General features: G+C 35.3%; 3 protein-coding genes and 3 non-coding genes across 7 annotated transcripts; 3 read left to right on the top strand and 3 right to left on the bottom strand.

Annotated features, from left to right (window-relative positions):
• Positions 1-221: 221 nt before the first annotated feature.
• On the bottom strand, positions 222-2,626 carry LOC18609691 (glyceraldehyde-3-phosphate dehydrogenase, cytosolic). The gene is made up of 11 exons (XM_018114458.2): positions 2,495-2,626; positions 2,353-2,385; positions 2,129-2,229; positions 1,918-2,033; positions 1,727-1,826; positions 1,437-1,644; positions 1,253-1,350; positions 978-1,120; positions 802-885; positions 538-627; positions 222-442 (listed from the first exon to the last, which is right to left on the bottom strand). Exons 1-11 carry the CDS (start codon positions 2,496-2,498, stop codon positions 391-393), a joined length of 1,029 nt encoding a protein of 342 aa, XP_017969947.1. The 5' UTR covers positions 2,499-2,626; the 3' UTR covers positions 222-390.
• Positions 2,627-6,264: 3,638 nt separating this feature from the next.
• Positions 6,265-6,338, bottom strand: TRNAV-AAC (transfer RNA valine (anticodon AAC)). The gene has a single exon. It is a non-coding gene; the product is annotated as a tRNA-Val (tRNA).
• A 1,374-nt stretch (positions 6,339-7,712) lies between these two features.
• On the top strand, positions 7,713-9,288 carry LOC18609690 (uncharacterized). The gene is made up of 3 exons (XM_007044926.3): positions 7,713-7,864; positions 8,728-8,816; positions 8,964-9,288. The coding sequence occupies exons 1-3, from the start codon at positions 7,832-7,834 to the stop codon at positions 9,109-9,111; spliced, it is 270 nt and encodes an 89-aa protein (XP_007044988.1). The 5' UTR covers positions 7,713-7,831; the 3' UTR covers positions 9,112-9,288.
• A 973-nt stretch (positions 9,289-10,261) lies between these two features.
• LOC148764319 (U5 spliceosomal RNA) lies at positions 10,262-10,379 on the top strand. Its single transcript, XR_016024916.1, has one exon. It is a non-coding gene; the product is annotated as a U5 spliceosomal RNA (small nuclear RNA).
• A 691-nt stretch (positions 10,380-11,070) lies between these two features.
• LOC148764318 (U5 spliceosomal RNA) lies at positions 11,071-11,189 on the top strand. Its single transcript, XR_016024905.1, has one exon. It is a non-coding gene; the product is annotated as a U5 spliceosomal RNA (small nuclear RNA).
• Positions 11,190-11,681: 492 nt separating this feature from the next.
• On the bottom strand, positions 11,682-19,763 carry LOC18609688 (putative ABC transporter C family member 15). 2 transcript variants are annotated; one of them, XM_088803716.1, is made up of 12 exons: positions 19,566-19,763; positions 18,061-18,330; positions 16,937-17,869; positions 15,427-16,856; positions 15,240-15,326; positions 14,553-15,155; positions 14,282-14,446; positions 13,852-14,146; positions 13,201-13,721; positions 13,056-13,119; positions 12,725-12,964; positions 11,682-12,464 (listed from the first exon to the last, which is right to left on the bottom strand). In XM_088803716.1, the coding sequence occupies exons 3-12, from the start codon at positions 17,781-17,783 to the stop codon at positions 12,343-12,345; spliced, it is 4,374 nt and encodes a 1,457-aa protein (XP_088659842.1). In that variant the 5' UTR covers positions 17,784-17,869; positions 18,061-18,330; positions 19,566-19,763; the 3' UTR covers positions 11,682-12,342. The 2 variants fall into 2 exon arrangements, with proteins under 2 accessions (XP_088659842.1, XP_017971379.1); XM_018115890.2 differs by lacking the exon at positions 19,566-19,763 and having other exon boundaries at positions 18,061-18,395.
• Positions 19,764-24,833: the final 5,070 nt, after the last annotated feature.

Genomic DNA, 24,833 nt, shown 5'->3' with positions numbered 1-24,833 from the left:
CCAAACTGAATGTTGCTACAGTAAAGGGAGTGTAGCCAGAAAGCAGACCAGAACATTGGTCTGCATAGGTCAGGCCATGTTTCTTAAGCCAGAAGTGCGCAAGAACTGATTTAAGTTGATTAAAGACTAAACCAAGAAATAAATCCAACACAAATACTACTAACTAGAAGATAAAAAAGCACTAAGAGAAAATATCTCATTGATGTATGGATACCATCTACTTTATAGTATTAAACTGATTGCTTTCTGATTAAAAGACTGATTGCTTTGACATTATAACGCAAAAATGAAAACAGCCAAGAAGGTAATCTCAGGTTTATTCCAAAGTACAAGAAACTTTCAGACATCCCATCTTTCAAAACCAGAACACAAAGTCCAATTGGCTTAACTTCAACAAGCTTGGGTGGATGCCATGTGAACAATCAAGTCAATCACACGAGAACTGCAAAACAAGCCAGGGCCAGGAGTGTCATACACCCAGAGCATTTAAAAGGACATAGATCGAAAGGAAAATATAGACCAAGGCTGCTGCATTACCTGTAACCCCATTCATTGTCATACCAGGACACAAGTTTCACGAAGTTCCCATTCAGAGCAATACCAGCCTTGGCATCAAATATGCTCGACCTGAACACAGCACAAAAAACACATAAAGATCAACATTTGACATTAGCAAAATTTGTAAATTAGTATTATCAAATCTTGTCTATCAAATTAATATAAATGCAAAACCTAGACACACACATACACACAATTATAAATTACAACTTGCAGACAAACAAGAAAATCATTTGAACTTACCTGCTGTCACCAACAAAGTCTGTGGAGACAACATCTTCTTCAATGTAACCTAAAATGCCCTTAAGCTTGCCCTCAGACTCCTCCCTGCAATCATCAGATCATAGATGAGAAATCAAATAATGATAGTATGAAGAGTGTGGTACATAAATGGTCCTAGTATTATCAGAAAGACTTACCTGATAGCAGCTTTGATCTCGTCATAAGATGCAGACTTCGCAAGCCTAACGGTTAGGTCCACAACTGATACATCGACGGTGGGAACTCGGAAGGACATTCCAGTCAATTTACCATTGAGGGCAGGTAGAACTTTTCCAACAGCCTATATAACCACAATAAAATCGAATACATATATAAGTATGAGTTGAACTGCTGGATCTGTTAAACTAGCAAACCAAATTCCAAAACTATTGCAAAATAAGAAACAATTAATCAAATCAAATTGAACATATACCTTGGCAGCACCAGTGCTGCTTGGAATGATGTTGAAGGAAGCAGCTCTGCCACCTCTCCAGTCCTTCATTGATGGTCCATCAACAGTCTTTTGTGTGGCTGTAACCCAGAAATTTTTTTAAGAAAAGCATTAATGAACCAATTAATCCATTTAAAAGGGACAAAAAATAATAAAAAAGACGTACCAGTAATTGAGTGAACGGTGGTCATGAGACCCTCTACAATTCCAAATCTGTCATTGATAACCTTGGCAAGGGGAGCAAGACAGTTGGTGGTGCAGCTAGCATTGGAAACAATGTCAAGCTCTGGCTTGTATTCCTTCTCGTTCACACCCACTACAAACATGGGCGCATCTTTGCTTGGAGCAGAGATCACTACCTTCTTAGCACCACCCTGCAAACAGACCACAACAAGTCAACCTTCCATCTACTAACTAAAACAAAATCCCATAAAAATTAGTTTAAAGAAAACAAACTTTCAAGTGAGCAGCAGCCTTATCCTTGTCAGTGAACACTCCAGTTGACTCAACAACGAACTCAGCTCCAGTCTCGGCCCATGGAATCTCCTCAGGATTCCTAAACGATCACACAAAATAATTAAAACCAAAAAAAAAAATATAAATGCAGCTTAGAAATGGGATTTTTTAATAGAATTGTTCATCGTTACCTGATTCCGAAAACAGTGACGGGTTTCTCGCCGAAGAGAAGGGTTTTAGAGTCTTTGACCTTAACATTATGGTGTTTCCATTGACCGTGAACGCTGTCGTATTTGAACATGTACGTCTGCAAGCATTTTCCCCGCCAATAATTAAAAAACACAAAACCCTGATTAAGGGTTAAAAACAGCTTTTAAAAGCTGTAAACAATGGTGGTATTACCATGTAATCAGTAGTAATGAAGGGATCGTTAACGGCAACGAGTTCAACGTCGTTCCTCTGGAGAGCGACTCTGGCAACCAAACGTCCGATTCTTCCAAATCCTGCCGCATTTTTTATTTTCTCATGTTTAGCATCTAAATCCAATTAACCGTAAATTTACACCATGCAAAATTTAAAACTTTTTTTGTATAATAGCAGTAAAATTTACTAGATCGGATAATTACCGTTAATCCCGATCTTAATCTTCTTGTCTGAGGCTGCATAAACAAAGTCAAACCAACGATAAACAAATTAAATTAACGAAGAAAAAAGGTATTAACATAACGAAATGAATAGTAAAAAATGATTGGGAATTAAGTAAAATACCCATGGCCGAAACAATGAGGAAAATAGGAGAGTGGAGATTGGGTTTTAGAGCGAAGCAGAGGGTTTTAGAGTGAGATTTAGCAGAGAGATTGGGGAGCAATGAGGGGTTATTTAAAGGAGAGTGAGAGACAAATAAGAGGGAAAAACGTCACGTGAGGGAAGGGGTTTAATTTTTCCTTGGGGAAAAAGAAAAGCGGAAAGGTCGCTAGGAGCCGCTGATTTTTATTGGAACGAATCTTGTATTAGCCGCTGGATTTACTGAGAATTTAGGAAAGGTAAATCCACGGGCAGTTGCTGGATCTCAGCCTCACCGCTATTAAATTGCACCACTGGAGAGACGCCTTGTGGAAGACGGTAAATTTCACTTGCCTGATTGAGAGTGGGAAACCGAAGTTCCTCCTTTGAACATTCAGCGGCTCAAAGCCGTTGGTTAGAGGAGTCAAAAGAGAGAAGATTTGACCGTTGGCCAATGGGAGCTTCGAGTGGCTGCTGGCTCTCGTGAGCCGCACCCTGCCTGAAATTTTGGTATAAGTATTACTATGGTAAGAAATTCAAATAGCTTCTTCTAGAATGTTCTTTGCCCTTCGTCATTTTTCCTTTTCACGTGTTATTTGTAAAATCATTGACTTTTTCTTGATATTTTTTATAAGGTTCAAATTTATCATTTTATTTTAGGTGATGAATTAAATTTAACACTCATCTTTAAGTTGATGTAATTTTATTATCATACTTTCTAATTCAAAAATTAACCTTATAAATTATTTCATTAAAAATAAAAAAAATATATTTTACAAAATATTCTAACTTTTATTTATTTTTGAACCAAATTAACAAATATAGTGATAAAATGTTATCCGTTCAAAGATGAGTGAACATTTTGATCTATCAACTTAAATAAAGTGCTAAATCTGAACTTTTATCTTTTTTTTTTCTTCAGAATTTTCAAATCTTCGTTATTTTGTATTTGTACCATAAAATAACTCTTAACATGCATAACAAGTAAAACATTTAAAGTAAATAAATAAACATTAATACATAATTAGAGAAAATCTTGCATAAAATAAGACTTAAACTTAAAATGTAGTCATAAAATTCAATAATTACCATTGCATCATGAAATTTTCAACTTTCTGGTAAGTTGATCGATACTTAAGGTCCGTTTATTTTATAATAAAATATTTTTCAGAAAATGTTTTTAAGATTTATACTTGTTTAAAAGACGAAAAATTAATTTCAGATGTAAAACATTTTACAAGTCAACAAGGTTAATCATGAAAAATGTATTAGGCTCTTGAAGGTTGTAAGACATTTTTTAAAGAACAACAAAAATACTTTTATACTAAGTTTATGAGTACAAGTTTGATAAATATTAATATTTAACTTAATATATTAAAAAAATAAAAAAATATTAATATTTAACTTTTAAAAAATTTATTTAAAATATTAATATTTAAATTATAAAACACTATTAAAATTTTAAAAAATATTTTTTAATGAAACCATTCAATACAATTAAATTTTTTATTTATAAATGAAATAAATCTTACTAATAATTATAATAAAAAATATTTTAATGATCATCATTTGATGAATACACATTTATAATAAGTTTAATCTTACTAATAATTATAATAAAAAATATTTCAATTATCGTCATTTAATGAATATATATTTATAAGTATAGGTTTTTAATATCTTACACAATTGATGAATATTTATATTTTTATAATTATGATAAAAAAGTGATAAGATGAAATTTTTTTGAAAATTAGAGTTTATTTTCATTACAGATATGTTGTTAAATGCTTTGAAAAATATCATTGTTAATTTTATCAATTTTCATTTTCACTCTTAATTTTGATCCCAAATGAGTGAAAATCAAATATTAATCCACTCCTACTTTTTAATTTAACACTATGAAAAATATTTTTTATAAAATGATTCAAACAATAGAAAATATTAAATTTTCTTATAAAACATTTTACAAAGAAATTTTTTTTCTTAAGTAAGTCATTTTCCGGTTATCAAACGAATCCTTAAACATGGCTTTTTATTTCTTTATTCATAGAGGAAAAAAAATTGCATGTTCAAATTAAGGAACCAACACTAACAGAACTACAAGGAGGTAACCATATTATGCTTTCATAAGCGCTTTATTATTATTTTTTCATTAGTTTTTCTTAATTTATAAATTTGTAAATGAACCATTTAACATCTGAATTCACTTGTTAAATTTATCATTGTTCTCTTTATCTTATACGCATAAGATGGAGTGAAAAAAAAATAACTAGTGATTTTGCATTTTCAATGCAAGTATTTAATAATAAATTAAAAAATTAACGTTAATCTATGAGATCCATTTATTCACTAACTTATTAAATTTGGTACAACATTATTAGTAATATTTAAAATTAATATTTATTGTCATGTACGTTACACTTGAATTACAAATATTTTTTCAAATATTTCAAATTAGTTATAACTAAAAGACAATTAATGTGTCAATTATATATAATTACAATATTGTAATATTAATTTATAAATTATTCAATACTATTAAAATTAAACAAAAAACATAATTTCAATAAATGTTATTCAATACATTTAGAATTCTCATTTACGGATTTGATAAATGTTATTATTTTATAATAAAAACTATATTTAATGAAGGTCAATCAATGTAATTAGAATTCTCATATATTTACAATTAAATAATTCTAATTAATATTAATAATAAAAAAATTAAAAATAATATTTTAAAAATATAATAAACAAATATGATTTATTTTCGTCAATTAAAAATCTTTTGGAACAATTTTACCTTTACAAAGAAACAATTAGTAAGGAGCAATAACTCTAAAAAAATTGCTCCGCTTAATTAAATGAAAGTACTTTAGCGTAAAGTACATTGAATTTCTTAGTAAGTTGTAATTGGTCAAAATACAAAATATATTTAATATTGAGGTAGTTTGTACCAAGGGTGAAACAGAATTAATCATTCCACTAAAACCACGAACGAAACTCAATGGAGAATTGGATCAATTCAATGTGAGCACGACAGAAATCGTTACTTTATTTTAATGCCAGCATTTAAGAGCGTGAAGCTTGACGTCATTCCTCCCATTGAAACAGGCTTCTCCTGAGATGTAACGATGTTAGTGCCACCCCACCTACCATAAAACAAAAGATTAATACTACTAATAATACCAAATATTAACACAGAAAGATTAATTAATATAAATAAAAATAAAACTCTATAATTTATTATGCGTGCAGTTAGGGACTCGCCGCCCATGCCACTGACTGTTTGCTTTGACTTAAATAGTTTTTTGTATGTGCTGAAATTTTATATTATTATTATGATTATTAATAAGTAAACTCATTTTTAAAAAAATATTTTAAAGATGAATATTCTTCAACCTTTTGGGTTGCTTGAAGCCAGAGGCAATTTAGCTCACCCTGCGAATCTGTGACTCAATTCGTGACGTTGTTTTTATTGAAAAGATTACATAAAAGATAAAAATAGTTGTTGAGGTGATTTAAAATGGACGTGTTTTCTGTGTTTGCAATGATCACTGCAGGGATCAGACCTCACAGGTTATTAAATTAATCATATATTAAAAGTTTTCAAATTTTTGTTTTCCTTCAAAAATTGAACTTGAGGATGTTAGTCTGATGTCAGTTCATTTGGCTTTTTCGGCGAAATATTAAAAGGCGAGACGCCCGCCAAACGGAGCCTGAAGGGAAAAACTTCAAAACAGAACGAAAAATGGCGTCGCCCGGACTCGAACCGGAGACCTTCAGTGTGTTAGACTGACGTGATAACCAACTACACCACGACACCATTTGCTGCTTGGCTTGCTATATTTGATTAAACGAAAGCAGAAAATTTTTTTAGCATCATCTCATTGTTAGCGGAGCAAGCTCATTACGTTTCAACTCCAAATTGGTTCAAATATTTCTACCAGGAATTTGGAAGAGCAGCTCAATATTCAATCCTTAGACAACATGAATGCGAATTTTTTGTGCAACATTACAATGAACCGAGTAGAAGTAGTCAAAAGCACAAGGTGCATTGAGATGGTATGGCTACATTTAGTTTTGGGGGGATTATTTGTCGACACATCTTAAGTTTGTTTCCTCACACAGACTGCTATGAAACTCTTCACATCCAAGCACCGCAAATGGATGGTGCACCACATGTGTTGGAATAACAAGTCTTTATTTCTTATTTTTTTAATAAGCTGGAAGAACAAGTCTTGCAATAGGTATGATGTTGCTTGCAAGATGATTTTGTCAGTTGTCCTCCAACATAAAGAACAAAAAGACGTCCCAAGAGTGAAGGAACAAAGGGTGGTAGACAAGAAAAGCAAGTTAAGACATGTAGATTGTATAAATGTGTTGGTCATAATATTGACACATGTCCCAAAAAGGAAAACATTAATCCCTCCAATGGTGCTCCATAAAGGAAGAAGAATTCTACTGAAGATATGGGTTTAAAACCCAATCATTTTCTTTGAGATTCTAGGTAATCTTGCTTATTTTATGTAAGACTTGAAACCTTTTGTACTTCTTGATTTCAAACTGTTCTACAGAATTAAAAAAATGATGATTTTCTTATTTTAAATTAAATAAATTATAATAGGCATTTATCTTTTTGTTTCATATTCTAATACTCAATATCTACAAACTTGAAAAACAGAACCCCATGAGAGGACCGTTGCCAATCAGTCAGCCTGCCATGCCTCGTGAATTCCAGCTAATGTCAGCTGGTAAGCAGTCGTGGTTTGGTTCCATTTCGTGTAATTAATAATCACGGAAACCAAATTCAATGCCTGGAATTGGAACCCAACCAAAGCAAATGCGACCATTACCACTACTTTTCTTTTTATTGAAAGAACCATTGCCACTATCTTTTCTTTTTTAAACAAAATATATTCCACTGCACAAAGGCATGAGCTTAACCCCGAATAAAGAGGAGGGCAAGCCCTAAGCCCACCGACCCTTCTTTTTCAAGGGTCACACCTAACTAAATACGACCACCCCGATCACAAAGGTTGGCGGCTGTTATTTGCTGACTACATCTTTGCCTTACCATACACACATGCATAAACATCCCATGTCAAAAAACCAAGGCACAAACGTTTACACAACTATATATTCTAGGAAAAGTTCGGTCCAACTCGAAAAATCAGCTCTTGGCATAAATAGAGTTTGGTTCAAACTTTCCTTTCTTTCTACTTGGTTTTAACAAGTTTCTTGGAGAAGGGGTCATTGGTTAATCTTTCTCTCTCTTTCTTGTCTCATCTCTATTCTCTTGCAGATCTCTAGCTAAACATGGCTTCTACGAACAGATGGCTCAAACCTGAGGTACTTCATCTCCTTCTTCACTAATATTTCTTCGAATATTATTTTGGTTTCAAAAGGAGATAACACATGACATGTTCATATAATATTTTGCATTTGTTATTTGCCGATAAGAGAGGGTTTTGTTTAAGTTGGGTAAACCTATGAAAATATTAGATCCAACACTCCAAAGAGGGAGAATAAATAAAACCTGTTGTACTCTTTTCTGCCAAGGAAATCTTATTATGTGGACAATGGGGAGCAAGCATGAATAATTGGATAGTCTTTCCTTAGTTTAGGGTTTATTTTTATAGATAAACAATTAGCAAATAAGGGTTTGATATTCTTTGGAGATCTTTGTCCTCAGGTTGGTTGTGCCTCAATTTTGTTGAGACTCGAATCATGAGCATTTACTAAGGATTATATTATATAAACAACTAACAGAGAAGCAGTGGTATATTGTCAATATTGTTCAAGAATTAGTACAAGACTTTTTTCTTGTTAGCCATCGACTTATTTTATTTATACCCTTCCAACAATATTCTTATCATTGCTTCTCTGTATACAAGCAATTCCGCAATGATCTTCTTAGGTTATAATCTGATAATCTCCTACTAGAGAATTTTATAGCTGTCTAAAAGACAAATTAAAATCTTCTATGTTCATATGCTAACATACTGATATGGAGTCAGAACTCACCTACCTTGTTTCCCGAACTTTGCATGTAATCTTCCAACACTGGGATTGATGTAAGGGATCAGCTCAGAATCGAATATCAGTACACTGAGAACTCTGTTTCTTCCATGATGTTGGTCATGTTCCTTTCATTTACGATTCTGAAAAATCAAATCAATGTTTACGATTTCTTCCCTTTTCATGGGGGTTAGGTGTATCCACTGTTTGCGGCGGTTGGTTTTGCTGTCGGAATTTGTGCCATGCAACTTGTGAGGAATATCTCCACCAACCCCGAAGTGAGGTATTATATCTCTGTTCTCAACTCTGCATCATTTTTATTTCATATCCAGTAATGTGTTAGTGCTATTTCAGCTCATGTTAGATGGAAGATGCAAGTCAAATGCACAATCTGATGAAATCAATGTAACGTTTTTGAATATGGTTACAGGGTAACCAAAGAGAACAGAAGTGCTGGAATTCTTGAGAACTTTGAAGAAGGTGAGAGATATGCAGAACATGGGCTCAGGAACTTTGTCCGCAAGAGGCCTTCTCAGATTATGCCATCCATTAACAACTTCTTCTCAGACCCAAATTAAAGCAAAAATTCTTCCACGTTGTGCGTTGAGAATGTTTTTGCCTATTAGATTTATTGAATTGGAGATATTAGGCAAAGATATTGTTTTTCTACAGAAAGGGTACGAGACAATTGCATTGTTGATTGACAAGTTGTTCAGATATCCTTCTTGAATAATAAAACTTAATGTCAGATCTCATATGGATTCCTCTTTTTATGTACATGTTTTGCTGCTATATTGACTTATGCACAGCAGGATGCGCTGCTAGAAATTTCCTGGCTATCCATTATTTTGAGGAGCAGTGAGCATATATATTACATGGAAAATAGCGGGTTTATATTAGGGGCAAATGGCTGATCTATGAAGTCTCAGCTGAACCAAATGAGACCTCTTAAGCATTCTGAACCTGGTCCTCTTCCTGATCTTAATAACCTGGTTCAGATGAGCTTGTGTAGGTCAGTGCATTTATTCAGTAAGATACTTTAAATATTTTGAAGGAAATATGAATACCAATTGGCAACCGAGGAGTTCTAAAACTTTGCAACTCTTCATAGTTTGTAGCATCAACGTCTGATTAGTAGAAGTATGAAATAAAGATTGAAAACAAATGCTTGTAGTCTGATGAACAACAAAATCACAACTTGGTTTCCTCCATTTCTGATGCCAGGTTCCCCCAAGCAACGGAGTCACGGGGAAAATAATGCCTGATTAACATTTGAGGAATCAGTTACAATTAGTACTAAAATTTATCTGTTGGCGTCTTCATTGATCTGTGGAAGACTGCAATGACCAAAGGAAAAAGGGATGATAATTCTGTGGAGCTTCATGTTGGAAGTTCCGGTCTTTGTTCCAGTTTAGGATATTGCAATCCGCTAGTAAAGTCTCCAAGATCAAAAGTGTCAAGTCACACAATCGGAGATCAAGTTGTAACTCCTAATGTTTTCAGCAGCTAGCAACCGATTTTTAGGTGAAAGACTTCGCCACGTAGCAAGAGCTCGTCGCAAGTTGCTGGATGCATAGAATTTATTGGACGCATCGTTATTCGTTAGAGCCTTGTCCAAATATATATATATATATAAACAGACCAATAATCCCACAATGACAAAAGAGAGAAGCAATCAGCTCCAGAACAATCATAAAATGCTGCTGGTGCTCCTTTAACAAATCACGCAGCCACGCGGTGGGCACAGAGCGAACTATTCTTTCGCCTTTTACTAAAGAATACCGTGTTCTCGCCGCATGCGGTGGCATACGCCAATTTTTGAAGGGCCTTTCCTTCCCTGGAAAGCGCCCAAAAATCCCAGTTAAAGTTTTCAGTTGATTGCAATTCCTGACGAATGTCTGCTCTGGTCTCTTAATTAATCAGAGATGCACAATTAACGACTCTTAATATCAGTCCAGCTTGAGTTGCGGTCCTCTCTCGGTAGGGTTTGAGAAGGAAATTTTGCCTTAGACGAGAACCATCTATAAGTACATCTGTGATCATATTCCATGGTGCCAGTAACACTGTCTGACCTTTCCCCCCGTATTTTCTTAGACATCCTAACTTAGGAGCCAGAAAAAGACGTAGATCCTCAGCTTGGAAATAAGAATACGGACACAAACACAGAATCGCGCTTGCAGCTCGATGAACTGCAAATTTGGAATCTGATGCTTCATTGTTGAATTAATTCAAATTACAGTCCTTCCTAATCTTTGGGGACCGTTAATTATTATGTATCGATCTATAGAAGATTGTAAGATGACCAGAAGGAAGAAGAGCGTTTAATTTGTTATGTACAGAAAGAAAGTTTCTGTGGCAATTTGTTTCATAGCATTAGGAGGGTATTCCAACTTGCAAGAGGAAGTCACGATTAAAATACTAAACTTTATTTATGCAAGCAAACAAGCTAAAACTATCCCACATCGACAAACTATAGAGCTTATAGCTTGAGAACTACTACTATAAAATGTGACTGGTGCCCTTTTCATCAAGCACGCAGCCGTGCAGTGCACACAGAGCGAACTATTCTTTCGCCTTTTACTAAAGAATACCGTGTGTGCGTTGCAGACAGCGGCATACGCCTATTTTTGGAGGGCTCTTCCTAGCCGGAGGAGCTCAACAATCTTAGTTTGAAGCTTCTGTTTTTCCCTGGCAATGATTGGGGCGTCTGAAAATCCTGCCACATAAGATGGGCTGGGTCTGAAAGATTCCGAAGAAATTCCTGCTTAAGTTTTCTATTCAGAGTTAAAGATTCCGGGGAAATTTCGGCTTAAGTTTTCTATCCAGAGTTCAGGAAGCAAGCAAATAACACATGGACATTTAAGCACGGTTCTAGTTTGCAGAACTTGTCACAACTCTGAAATGTGGAAAAAGGATAGGGAAACATGGCATTATGCTATACGTTAAAATGAATATTGGCTTACTCACTTAAGAAAGTTTAAATCAATTTATGTTACATGAGAGGATGATATGTGCATATCTAACATATGGAAGACCCAGCAGCTGTTTACTTATATGCTCGGTTTTGTAACTTTGAATCTGAGTTTTCCTGTTCAAGTCTAGATGTTAATTTACAAAAAGCTAATCTATTCTTCTCTGCCATCATATGTAGAAGAAAGTGTCAACACTAGGCTTTGTAAATTATAATTAGCAATGTCCATTTATGCTACACCTTTGACCCCGGGTGGTGGTAACATATAATTGAAAGATATGGTTAAGGATTAGCAGGTGGTTGTAATGCTGAAATCTTTCCTCCCGGATGCATTTTTGTAGTCTTGCACATGACCAAGTTTCCACTCTAATTTTAAATGCAAGCAGCTTCCACTTTCAGAGAAACCGTTGCAATCCAAGAGTTGATGAATCTGACATGCAGAGTTGAGGAAAGAGGCAAAGTCCTGTCAGTGGAAGGAGAGAATTGCTCCTCAGTGAAGTTGGGCCTTAATTCAAACTGTGCCAAAAGGGACTAGCGATTTCTCCAACAGGTCCTCATGTACAATAATATGAGCACAAAACTAATCAACTCTGCAACGCCCAAAGAATTGGCAGAAGTGATAAGACTATCAATGACTATGTCTCATTGACCGTACCCAAACTTCCCTCCACATTTTCTTGCTGACATTCCAACTAGAAGCACCCCGACAAAAGAAGTTGATCGTCAGGATTCCGTCACATAGTTCTTCATTGAAGTCCAAAAGCTTTCATGTTGGGACATACTCCACCATTAGCTACCTCCCACACGGTTGCAGTCCATGTATCATTTTTGTCTATCCTCAAAACAGATTCTTATGATGGTTGCTTCTGGATGATCTCAAGAATTGAGCCACTAACTTCGAGAATGAAGAAGAATTGTCCTCAAGTAATATACCAGGCCGATCGTACTCTACAATTTCCCCTGCATTAAGCAATATATTTTTTGCAATCAGCTAAAATCAATTTCCTACTGGAGCATTACAAGCAGTGCTACTTTATGCCTATCTGCATTCTGCATTCTTAAATAACATTTAACTATGTTTCAAATTTGTGGTGTGATGCATACTAATGCCAGTAATAGTTCTGCATCAAGCAGTGGGTTACTTCATGTGACTGATCCCATTAGTTATTTTGTGTTGGTAAGCAGAAAACTATGCTTTTTAATAGGATTTTTGGACCTACCTTTATCAAGAACCAGAACCAAGTCATTGTCAATAACAGTTGGTATCCGATGTGCCACAGTGATGACTGTACATCTGCTTGTCTCTTCTCTTATTGTCTCCTGAATCACATTATCTGTAGCTGTATCAATAGAAGCTGTGGCCTCATCCAAAACCAAAATTCTCCTTTTCTTTAGGAGCACCCTAGCCAGGCAAACAAGCTGCCTTTGTCCAACACTCCAATTCTCTCCATCTTCTGCGACTGCACAATTAGCTAGATTTCAGTATCAACTATCCCTGGAAATTATATCAAGCCGAATATAATTGACTTTTCAATTTTTAAAATTTCATACCTGGAGCATCGAGAAGCCGTTGATCCTGCCTCACCATGTCTGCAAGACGACACTTGTTGAGGACCTGTTATGAGTTTATTTTAGTGAAGCTGGACAAATTTTTAATAAAAAATATTTTCTTTGAGAAACCAGTTTTTTTACATACCTCCCAGATTTCTTGATCTGTATGCTGTTGTAAAGGATCCAGATTGGTCCTTATGTTTCCTTGAAATAATATTGGATCCTGTGGGATTATGCCCAATCTAGACCTCAAATCCTGCAAACCAATAGTAGATATATCTACTCCGTCAATAGTAATCCGTCCTCCTGAGGGCTCCACCACCCTGAAGAGAGCCTGAATTAGAGTGGACTTTCCACTCCCTGTTCTGCCAACAACTCCAATTTTCCTTTCCCCCGGGAATGTGCAAGTTATACCTTTAAGAACCAAAGGGAGAGTAGGAGCGTATTGCACCTGAAGGTTTTCGAGTTCAATTCTTCCTTCTGTTGGCCATTCAGGCTTTGGCCTACAATCTTCAATCACTAAGGGAGCTTCACTAGGTATGTTTGTGAATTGAAGAATTCTCTCAACTGATATCATTTTGTTTTCAACATTGCATAAGTTCCATATTACCCATGCCTGCAGTACATTTAAGTTCAAACCATAGGTAGCTGCCAATCCCGCCAAGCCTGATATTGGATAAACATAAACATGCTCTTCAGTTATAAACTAGACATTCAGATTTCAAATTGAAGAAACTTCAACATAAATTCAACCATCAAGATGATCAAAAACTGAAGAGGGAAGAAAGGAACTTACTGGGGTCGATAGCAGACCTGGGCAAGCTCACCAGGATGATCAACACCAGGAAGAAGACAAAGTTGAAAAGAAAGTTGATTCGAACACACAGCCATTCCATGGTGCCGGAGTTATGGAAGGCTACACGAGAATAATCATCAATTAAGCTCAGGTTTTTCTCCATGAACCTGTCTTCCTGGCTGAAACAACGAATTGTTGCCGCCCCTGCGATAGATTCTGAGAAATGATGCAAGATAGGCGCCTTTCTAATTCCAACCATCCTGGCTAGCTCCCTCGCAGTGGTAATATAATAGGACTGCAGATAATTTTAGCGTGTTTAGAACTTGAAAAATCATGAAGAAATAAAAATAAAAGAAAATTTCTACATGTAGACGCAAGTTACATTGTCCAAGGCAAGTAGAGTATGAATTTGAGATTATTTAGAACTTGCCTGATACCAGAAGGAGATTCCAAGGATGGCAAGGAAGAGGAGGAAGATCTGCCAGGCAACATGGGACATAAGGATGATGATACTGAACAACTGAATTAGAGCAAATGCCAGTCCAGCTAATCTGTAAGGAATGTCTGTGTCTAATGTGCTTTGATCTGTAGAAGACTGTAACAACCAAGAGATAGAGAGAATTAATTTCTGATTTCTGAGTGAATTGACAATATTATGGAAAGCAGAAGCAGATGAACTTTGTTGCAAACAAGAAACTGACCCTGTTGAGGATTCGACTTGAGGGAGTGGAGTCAAAGAATGAAATGGGTGCGCGGAAAACTGATCTTATCATTCCAAGGAAAAGATGTTGAGCGGTCTCGACTGCAATAGTTGCCAACAAAACTGCCCTTCCCAGTATGAAAACGGAGCTTCCACCAGACAGCAAAATAAATATGCCTATTAACTGTGTTCTGGTGACCTTGTGACTGTCCTCTGTTCCCCAAGCAATCCAGTAATTGCTGCCCATCTGTAGTCCCTGGAAGAGAACTTGACAGAGAAGGATGACAGGAACAAGAGCTCCCCTATAAGCTGCAGTGACAAAGGTTGAGTAAACACTCCATTTGACACGACCAGTTTCTGTTTCTTCTTCTTGACTCCTTTCGAAGAGCTTGCTATAGCATATGGGCTCTCCATATTTTTCTTCTATGACTTCAATTTGACTTATTTGACAGGGTCCAGCTGTGATGTAATCGTCTTCTTGGGGCGGATTCACTTGGTCTAGTGATTTTCTATGAGCATTCATTTGCCTAACAAGTTCACCATCAGAATCAGCAATCAACTCCTCATATTTTCCTGACTGAACAATAAGACCATCTTTCATCACCTACAAAAAAATGCACAGAAGGAAGAAATGAGAACTACAACTGTTAGTTCTTAGTAGTTGTGACTCAGAATCATAGGCCTTTACCAGAACAAGGTCTGCTGCATCTAAAAATTCCAACTGGTGTGTAGCATAAATGACAGTTTTCTGAGACAACAATCCTGTAAGACATTTCTGCAAAAAATATCTCACACATGAAGCAACTTCATCTAAGAATATGAACACAGAAGTATGCAGCTGAATAGCAATTGAAAAGAGTTGGGATGTTTTTTACCTTGAACAAATGTTTTCCTGTATGAGCATCAACTGCACTAAAAGGATCATCTAGGACATAAATATCAGAATCACTGTAAACAGCCCTTGCCAACTGAATTCTCTGTTTCTGGCCTCCACTCAAGTTCATCCCTCTCTCTCCCACAACACTCATATCATTATTAACCCACATCTCGATATCTTGGTTCAACGCACATGCTTCAAGAACATTTTTATAGAAAGCGTGATCCATATCCTTCCCAAACAATATATTCTCTCTGATAGTGCCTGTTTGTACCCAAGATCTCTGAGGAACATAAGCTTTTTTCCCATAAACCTCAATAACTGCACCAGAAATCCTAGGGATTTCACCTAGCATGCTGCACAGTAGGCTTGATTTACCTGAGCCAACGGAGCCACAAACAGCTATCTTGTAACCTTTCATTATTTTCATCTTCTCTGTGATTTTGATGGTTGGCTTCTTTAAGTTTTGGCTACTTGTTTCCCAAGCATATTCCCCTGTCTCAATTTCAATTGCAACATCAGATGCTTTTGGAACACGATCAGGTACGAATTTCCTTTGTTCTACTTCTCCAAGGAACTCTTGAATTCGATCAAATGAAACTTTTGTCTGAGCAATCATGGAAATGAGCTCTGGAAGGTTGTATATAGGTTCTTGTAGAATCCTGAAAGTTGCTAGAGCTGAAAGTACCGTCCCTGATGTTAATGGTGTTTTTAACAAAATGCAGACACCAAATGTGATGACTGACACTAGAGTTGGTGAAGCCCAAAACAGAAAAGCAACAGCTGAGCATGTGTATAGATACTTCTTAAGCCAGTTTCTCTCTGTTTCTCTAAGTTGAAGAAGCTTCTTCAAGAAAGTGGGTTCCCATGCGTGGAGTTTCAAGACTCTCATGCTTTTTAGAGTCTCTGAAGTTGCTTTTATTCTTGAATCCTTAGCCTCCATGATCTTTGAGTGAAGTCTCTCTTGCCTATTGGCCAATGGTGTGTTACTCACCATCACCAGAATTGTAGCAAAGACAGCAGCGATGGAGGGAGCAGCACCCAGATTCTTATACAGTATTACCAAGGCCAGAAAGACTTGGATAGGTAGCAACCACACTCCATGAATGTACCAGCAAAAGTCTCCTATTCTCTCAGCATCCACGTTGATGAGATTAATTATTTTGCCATTGCTGGGACCAACAAACTTAATTGATAGAGACTTTTTGTAAATCAACACTGTGAGAGCCGCACGAACCCTTATTCCAATTCTCTGAGCACCGAAGTACCACAGTCTTTGAGTTAGTGATTCCACAGTCTTTGAGACGAAGAAGATAAATGCAAGAACCAGTCCATATTGGTAGCTTGAATTATCGTGTTTTTCCGTTAAGAAATTCACAAAGCTGGTGATAAGGAAGGGTCCTATGTAGGAGGCAATTGTATTAAGTCCTACAAAAAGTAAACAGAAGCATTATAATCTGCGGCATATAGAATCTGAAAACAGATACAATGAATTGTAAAGAAAATACCTGCAAAAATTGCATTGACAGCCAGGGATTTCCATATAGTACGAGTTATTGCATTTGGTAATGAAGAAGATTCTGTTTTCTGTTTTCTTAGTGATTCTTCCAGCAACAGTGATGCATTATCCGCCGTTTCAGATTCAGGAACCGACGGAATATGGTGCAATTCAAGCTTTTCTATTCGACCGCTTTTAAATAGGGGGTTTAGCCATCGAAATGTGAGTTGGCTCCAGATGCCAGCATTTGTGAACGTACTATCCTCTTTGGAGGAATTTTCGTCCTCCTTGTGAAGCAATGGGTGCTCAAGATCACTGTTTTTTCTAATCCAGGCAAGAGGTAGACACAAACAAAGCATCAGCAACAAAGGCAAGGAAGCAATATCAACAATGTCGGCTTCTGGCAAAGGATAAGGCAATTTTGAGGATTTGAAGTGGTGGATGACGTAAACCGCGACGGAAAGTGAAACAAAAACGCAGGAAAACACCCACCACAGTATCAGGACTAAAGGCCACGTTTTATGCTCCCTGAAAGTTCTGTTTTTCGAGTAGATTGTAACTAAACTTGCTAGAACCCAAGTGATAGCTGAGCAGAGGGCTTTGGTAGTGACAATTCTACGATTCCAATAAATATAAAACCCAAAACCCAAGTAAAAGATAGAGATGATTGTATTAAAGAGAATAGCTATAACCATACAAACTCCTACTTCTCTCGCTACTCTACGTTTCGGGTGCGTGATAGCATCACTATCACTATCAATATTATCATGTCTCCTGCGTTTCAAAATGTCTAGGGTCATCCATGTTAGTAATGCCATTACAAATGGTACATTTACAAGTTCCAACGACACCTCCATCAGAGCTGACTCGGAAAATCCTATTCTCGCCCTATCAGAAACCCAAGACACTGAGGAGAAAGTCTCAGGTTATGAGAAAAGATGGCCTGCAAAACAAGGCCACTATCAGAGCCCTGACAACCATAAAAACCCAACACCTTATTTACATAAGAAGATGAAGAATCATAAACAGAATGGAAAGAGAAGCTAAACACCAAAACAAAATTGCTCACGTTCATGACATAAAAACCGAGAATTCGCGGTGGGTTTAAAGAAGTAAAAATGCAAAACTGCAGACCTGGTCAAGGTGAGAACAAAGCACGTGGCTCTGTTAGGAGTGCTGACGAGGAGCCTTTGGTGCTTTACACATGGTGGGATAGTTTTTCAGCAGCATCTTTAAAAGGAGCACACAAAAGAAACAGTCACCATCTCAGCATCTTCCCAACCCCATTATTTTGTCAATGAATCCTATCTTCTTTCAAACTCTGAGTCATATATTGAGCATGTCTCCAAATTATTTTATTGCGTACCAGAGAATCTTTCCTTGGGACGAGTACCTTTGTAGCCTCTGCAATGGGTTTCAAGCTTTGGCTAAGTCTTACGAAGTTATGACAAATCCCAAAATGAGCCATCAAATTGAATGTAGGCTAAGGATGCCTGCAATATGTTGTCATTCGAAAACATTGCTAAGTTCATATATTTGTCTCTATTTTCCCCTACCGTACCTACTCATGTCACTGTATTGACTAACTCTATGTAGGAATCTCTGGATTTACTTCATTTTTTGGTCATATAGCTGGAGCCAATTACAAAATTATTCGCTCCTACATAAAACATAATAATAATAATAAAAAAAGTGCTAAATGTTCTTTGAAGAGAAAGGGTGGAAAATGTACTGCTAGTTCCCGGAAGAGTAGTGGACTTAAAGAATTTTTTTGACTGATGTCATTCTCTAACATAAGACTTTTATTTTTGGAGGGATACAGTAATTTAAATTTTAATTTTTTTAATAAAATTTTAAATTATAAATTTTTTTTTATCTTTTTATGTTTAAGTATTAATATATAAATTACTTTTTGATAAATCTATTTTAACTTCAAATCTTTGAATCCACTCTCTACAAAATTTAAAAAAAATAATAAATTCATTAATATCATTAGCTACATAAAATTCTAATATAAATAATATAACCAATAAAAATTTTTAACACTTTAGTAAATAGTGGTGTCCTGTGACGCCACTTGTCTAAAGCTAAGTCCGTCATGCCTGGAACTCAACCAACATTCTCCACAACCATCTTTCCGGGAACCCACCAGCAACATGATAAGAAGAAACGTGTGTCAAAGCCTAATTTGTAGCACTTTCCACAAGAATCTTTCCGGGAACCCACCAGCAACATGATCAGAAGATACGTGTGTCAAAGCTTATTTTGCTTTCTTAATCTAACAAGCAAGTTTAATTGCCTGCCATTCTTGAACTTGAAAAAGTAATCCCAAATACATTGTAAGTGGGCAGATTGAAATGTCTCCTCTTGTTACGGTACTACAATTAGCAAAACCATCTCTTCTGCTGTCTCACTTTGACTAAATTTTATAAAATTATTATTAACCCATAGCATTACTCACAATTAAGATGGCAATATCAACTCAAACTCCAAAATCAATTCAAAAAAGGTTTACTTGAACTTGGATATGATTAAATCTGAAATGATATAAACCTAAAAATAATATAGAATTAATCCAAATCCAAAAGAATAGAACCCACAATGGCAAACCACCCATTTTCCAAATCTAAAATACTGACCTCCTAACTCAGTACTGAAGTACGATTTGCTAAAGAGCAGGCCCACAGATTCTTCACTCCCATTTGATATGATGTTCAGGTGCGTGTGTAAACATTCCTTCTCAGAGAATACGTATATCTATTGACACGATCAAAGGAATTGTTGGCCGTCAGATCTTTGGCTAGGACTAAGGACCACGTGAGAGAGACAGACAGAGAGTCATGCTCTTAGGTTTTGGGTTGAGCCAAAGATTTTTGTCTAATGGCCAATGGGGGCGTATAGGCGCATGATGAAGACTTTTGTCTAATGGCAAATGGGGGCGTGTGGGCGCATGATGGTGAGAGGGACAGTCCCACTTTTGCCCAAAGGCGAACAACAGCACAACACGTGGAGGATAGGCACGGGAAGTGTGGAGTTGTGTGTAGATTTCGTGGTCGCCCCCAGTTTTAATTTAATGATTAAAGAGGCGGAACTTTGTAGGCCAAAGGAGTGGGCGTTGCGGGGTTTTGGATTCATGGATTTTCCACCATGGCAAGTGTTGCCTCTTCAAAGAATGACAGCGAATCCGAACGCCATTGCTTAAAAAAGGGCACCTTTTGCTTTGCTCCAGATTCTTTTATGGTAAGCAATTATAATATTCACTCTCATTAACAAATTAGTGAATATCAGTAACGCCAAAGGCTTTGATTTTCTTAGTCTTTTGATCATTCCATTCTATGATTTCTTAACCATGTAGTCGGCAAAAATTCCAAGAGAAACCAATTTTTTTTGTTAGTTCAGTCCATCAAAACAAAACCCTTTTAATCATTAAATGTAGCTTTCTTGGCCAAAAAAAAAATCAGTTTTGTAATAATTGTGACATAATGTGGAACTTTACATAGTAATGTAGATTTTTATGACTGGGATGGGGGATAGGGGTGCTGGGTAGGTAGGTAAGCCCCACCTTTCTTTCTATAATTTTCTGGTGGAAACTTTAGATGATTGTGGATTGTGGTTGTTGGGATAAAACAAAGGGACTTGGAAATTTCTTGGCTCAATATAATACAAAACACTACTCAATGCAAACTTTTCCCCACTTATATATCCACTTGAGTGCACCAACATAGATATTATCTTTATCAGAAACTTTTTCCTTTCTCGCTTTAATCTTTCATCACTTTTTGTTCTATTTTATCATCAAACTCACACGCTTATTTATCCATTCTGCAAATCCATTAGATTAAGACATTAAGTTCGAAATGGTCTCTATATATGTTGTAATATTTAATTAGACTATACATGTGCAAGCACATATCTGCATTTTCACGTGTAAAAATTTTATTAATATATTGACACACGTATATAGAGTGTGAGTGTGTTTATTTTGTTAAATATATTTAACAAAATTCCATTTATATCAGGGTAATACTTATGAGTTTTATATCATTTTATATCGTTTTATACCGTTTTTATCTTGTTAGCCCACGATTTCTTGTTTTATATATATAGATGATACATATAAAATTTCAAATTAATTAAAAATGCCTCGCTGTCTTTTAACAATATAAAAATTTTAACTGTAAAATATATATTGCAAAATAGAGTTTATAAATATCAAGTTAATTTAAAAATTTACGTGCATAATAAATATTCAAATTTTGTTAAATTTAATGATTTTTATATGTAAATGGAACTCTCTTTCTCATCTCTAATATGTTTTTTCCATTGTCAAATCAAATGATTCAACTCTGGGGTGTCTTATCTCTTAGCCAGAAACAAAAACTCCTAGTGAAAGTTTCAATTCTGAAACTATATATTACTCAGACAAATAAAATTCTGGGCTCAAATAAATTAAAGAAGCTAGTGGTTGCACTTTCCACTAGACTAATCTGTTGAAAAATGGTTGTTTATTATTCTCGAAGGTAGCACAACACATATTGCATGGGGAGCCTCATTGTTCAAAACGACAAATCCTGGGTGCAGTAGTGGGATTGATTTAATTATATAAATAACCCCATGAATATTATTTACTATATCCAAACTACAAAGATTTTTTAAGGTTTTATATGTTGGTATCTTTTATTTATTTTTTAATGAAAGCAGGAATATATGTTGGTATAACTTGGCTGTTGGCATACATGCATGTCTTCTACCCATATATAAATAAACTATATATTGATATTGTTACCCTTAAGATAATTTATTAAAATTATCAACCATGTCTTCATCCAATAATTTACATAGTGAATATTCATTAGTGGATAGAACCAGTTTTTGAACTCCTAACTACTAAAAAGATTAGACTTTTAAATGACATTAAAAGTTTTTTTTTTTTCGGACTTGTTGGTTGAACCTTTAATTAATTTGATTTTAATGCAAGAATATTTGATGGACATATGATTTGCCTACGTTTTTAGCTCCCTGAGCTATTTAAGGGATAATCAAATTAATATGATTTGTTTTTCATAAGTCATTATATAATGCATGAAATTAAATCACAAGAGTGTTCTCGAGATAATACATTCATTAATTTCACCTCATCGCAATGATGTTGATCTTGATAATTTTGTTACGATGGCAATCGATGTGTGAGTCAAGGATTAGCAAGCAAGCAAGCTTTATACTGTGAAGGAATAAGATGTAAACAGAAATGAGGAAATGAATGAAGACACAATGTCGACACCCTTTTATGACTGGGAAAAGGAAGGCACAATTTTCACCGTTATAGCATGAAAAAGATTCACATTGACATTGAGGACCACTACTTCAATTTCAGCCTTGAGATTCTTGTATTCTTTTGAAGCTGGTAGATACCAGATACCAACCCGATGTGCGGGAGATCTCCAAAGGTATGATCATCTTTTGTTTTTCATGATTTTGACAATTGCACTGCCCCTTTCATACCTATATCAATTTAATGACTTTTGATTTTAGTGCAATGTCACATGCTTGTCCTCTCATGCACACAATAAATATACTTTTGTTTTTTTGACATCTATTATTTTTAACATTTTAATCAATCAATCAATAAGAGTGAGCATGAGTTAAACAATCATATCAACCCAAAAGTTGCATTAAAAAAAATGAGTTTGAAATACAGAATAAATTTCGTCAACAACGTCGATGGATTATAGATCCATTTTTGGTCAAACTGTGTTACGCACACAATCGACGGAGTACCAACCAATTAGTGATGAAATTTAGAGATGGAATGCTTTTCAGTAAAAAACGATCGGTAACTTGATGGCACGCAATGAACAAGGAAGGTGCGAAGATTGTGATCAATCGTGTCTGTTGTTATTGATGATCACTGAAAAAACTTATCGATCGAATTTATGAAGACGATCAATTGACAACGCATTTACATTGTCAATGAAAATTCTCTATTGGTAATGTTCTTTTGAATTTTGTTGATTTACCGACTGAATTATTGATAGAATTTCCGTCGATAGTAGCCTTCTAAGGTTTTTTAATTGCCAACGATAATAGCCTTCTAAGGTTTTTTAATTGCCAATGAAATTTTAGTCAATAAGTTCGATCCAGCTACATGAGTCCAAGCAGTTGAATATTCGAAGCATGAGAAGTTAGTCAAGAGTTTGGGTTCAAGGAGTGTAGCACAATTCGTCACTCATAAATTCTATGGACCTAAGTTACCTACCCCAAATTATTTAGCAAATAGGGAATTTGTATTATTGAGGGAGGAAGGTTGTATGCTTGATGACATTATTAGCAACCCATAGAGCAGAACTAATTCTTTATTTGCTAAATAATACGGGGTAAGTAGGTTAGGTCTATAGAATTTATCAAAGTAGTCGGCAATGAAATCTTTGAATGGAAAACAAATAAAGACTACAAAACAAATCATGGGCTTTAATGATGCACGGTGTTCTGCAAACTTAGAAGGAGATGAATGGCTTAAGCATTTCTTAGAATATGGGACACCATTATCAAATAGTGTGAGGCCTTCTTGGAAGTTTGTACAACATTGTGTATTCGTCTAAGACAAAATGAGTGCTTCTGCAAAATAAGTGTATGCCTACCTCCATCTTCTTTGACGCCTAATATAGTGTCGTGACGTGCGGGTCCGGAAACCCGTCCGCCAGACGCGGGCAAAAATTAAATATTCGCGGGTGTGGGAGTCGCCACCAATCTTTTTTATCTAGGTGTGATTGGTCACCTATTAACCCGATTCTTAATCGACGAAGTCCTAAATTAATTTTAGGTCCATCGAGAGAACGAGAACTGGTACACGTTTTTTAGAGATGGGTTCGGGAGTGCGGTTACGCACGGAGAAGGGTTAGCACCTCCGTGACGCCCGTTCTACGAACGGTACCATTTAATCTTAAGTTATCTTAATATAGCATTTTCTTAGTTTAATCCCTATTTTATTAATTAAAAATTTTTTATTGAATTGTCAGACTGAGTTTTTCACTTGGTTTTACGTATGCATATGATGCAAGCATAGAATGATGTCGTGACTTGTTTATTTTAAATGATGGAGTCGATAATCTTTTATTGGAAAATTATTCGAAGACCATCCCAAAGCTTTGGTGAAGTCTCGAAATTCTCCTCACCTAGAGATATCCCCGGAAGAACTCGTCTCTACGAGCTCCTCGGGGAAATCCCATCATCGGGATTCCCGCGCCATATGCACAATAAGAGTGGCGTGCAATGACAGAATAAAATGATGGTATGCACGCGTTTATTGATGATCTAAAAATTTTGATTATTTGTTATTTTATTATTTTTTATTTATATATATACTTTATTTTTGGTCTTCTTTTTAAATCAATGTTTGTTGTTGGTCAATTTCTACTTGATTACAAAGCTTGCCTAATTAATTAATTTTTTAAACGATTAGATTAACTTTATTTAGTAATATTTATTTGAATTAACAAAATTTTTCTACATATATTGTTTTCTAACAATGACTATTTGACTTAATGGGTTTTGAAATCTAGAGTTCAGATTTATCCCGACGCTTCGGTGAAAATCTGTCTCTAACTTCGCACCCGAAAATATCCACCGAAAAGAGGCAACTCTTTACCTCCTTTTTGGTGGTAATACTCAAATATTTGTTCCAATTATATTATTTATTATTATTATTTATTTATTTTTTATTTTATTATTATCATTATTTTTTATTATTTTTTTTATATTTATATTTTTATATTTTTTATTTTTTTATCTTAATATAATATAATATATATATATATTTGCATCATGAATTACTATTATTATTATTTATTTATTTTTTTTAATATTAAATATAAGTGCCCATATTATATAAATATTTATTCCTAAAAAAA

Source organism: Theobroma cacao, chromosome 2, assembly GCF_053813885.1.
Source record: "Theobroma cacao isolate CCN51 chromosome 2, ASM5381388v1, whole genome shotgun sequence".
NCBI lineage: Eukaryota > Viridiplantae > Streptophyta > Magnoliopsida > Malvales > Malvaceae > Theobroma > Theobroma cacao.
Note: the sequence above shows the minus strand (reverse complement) of the source record. Positions and strands in the feature narration are given on the sequence as shown.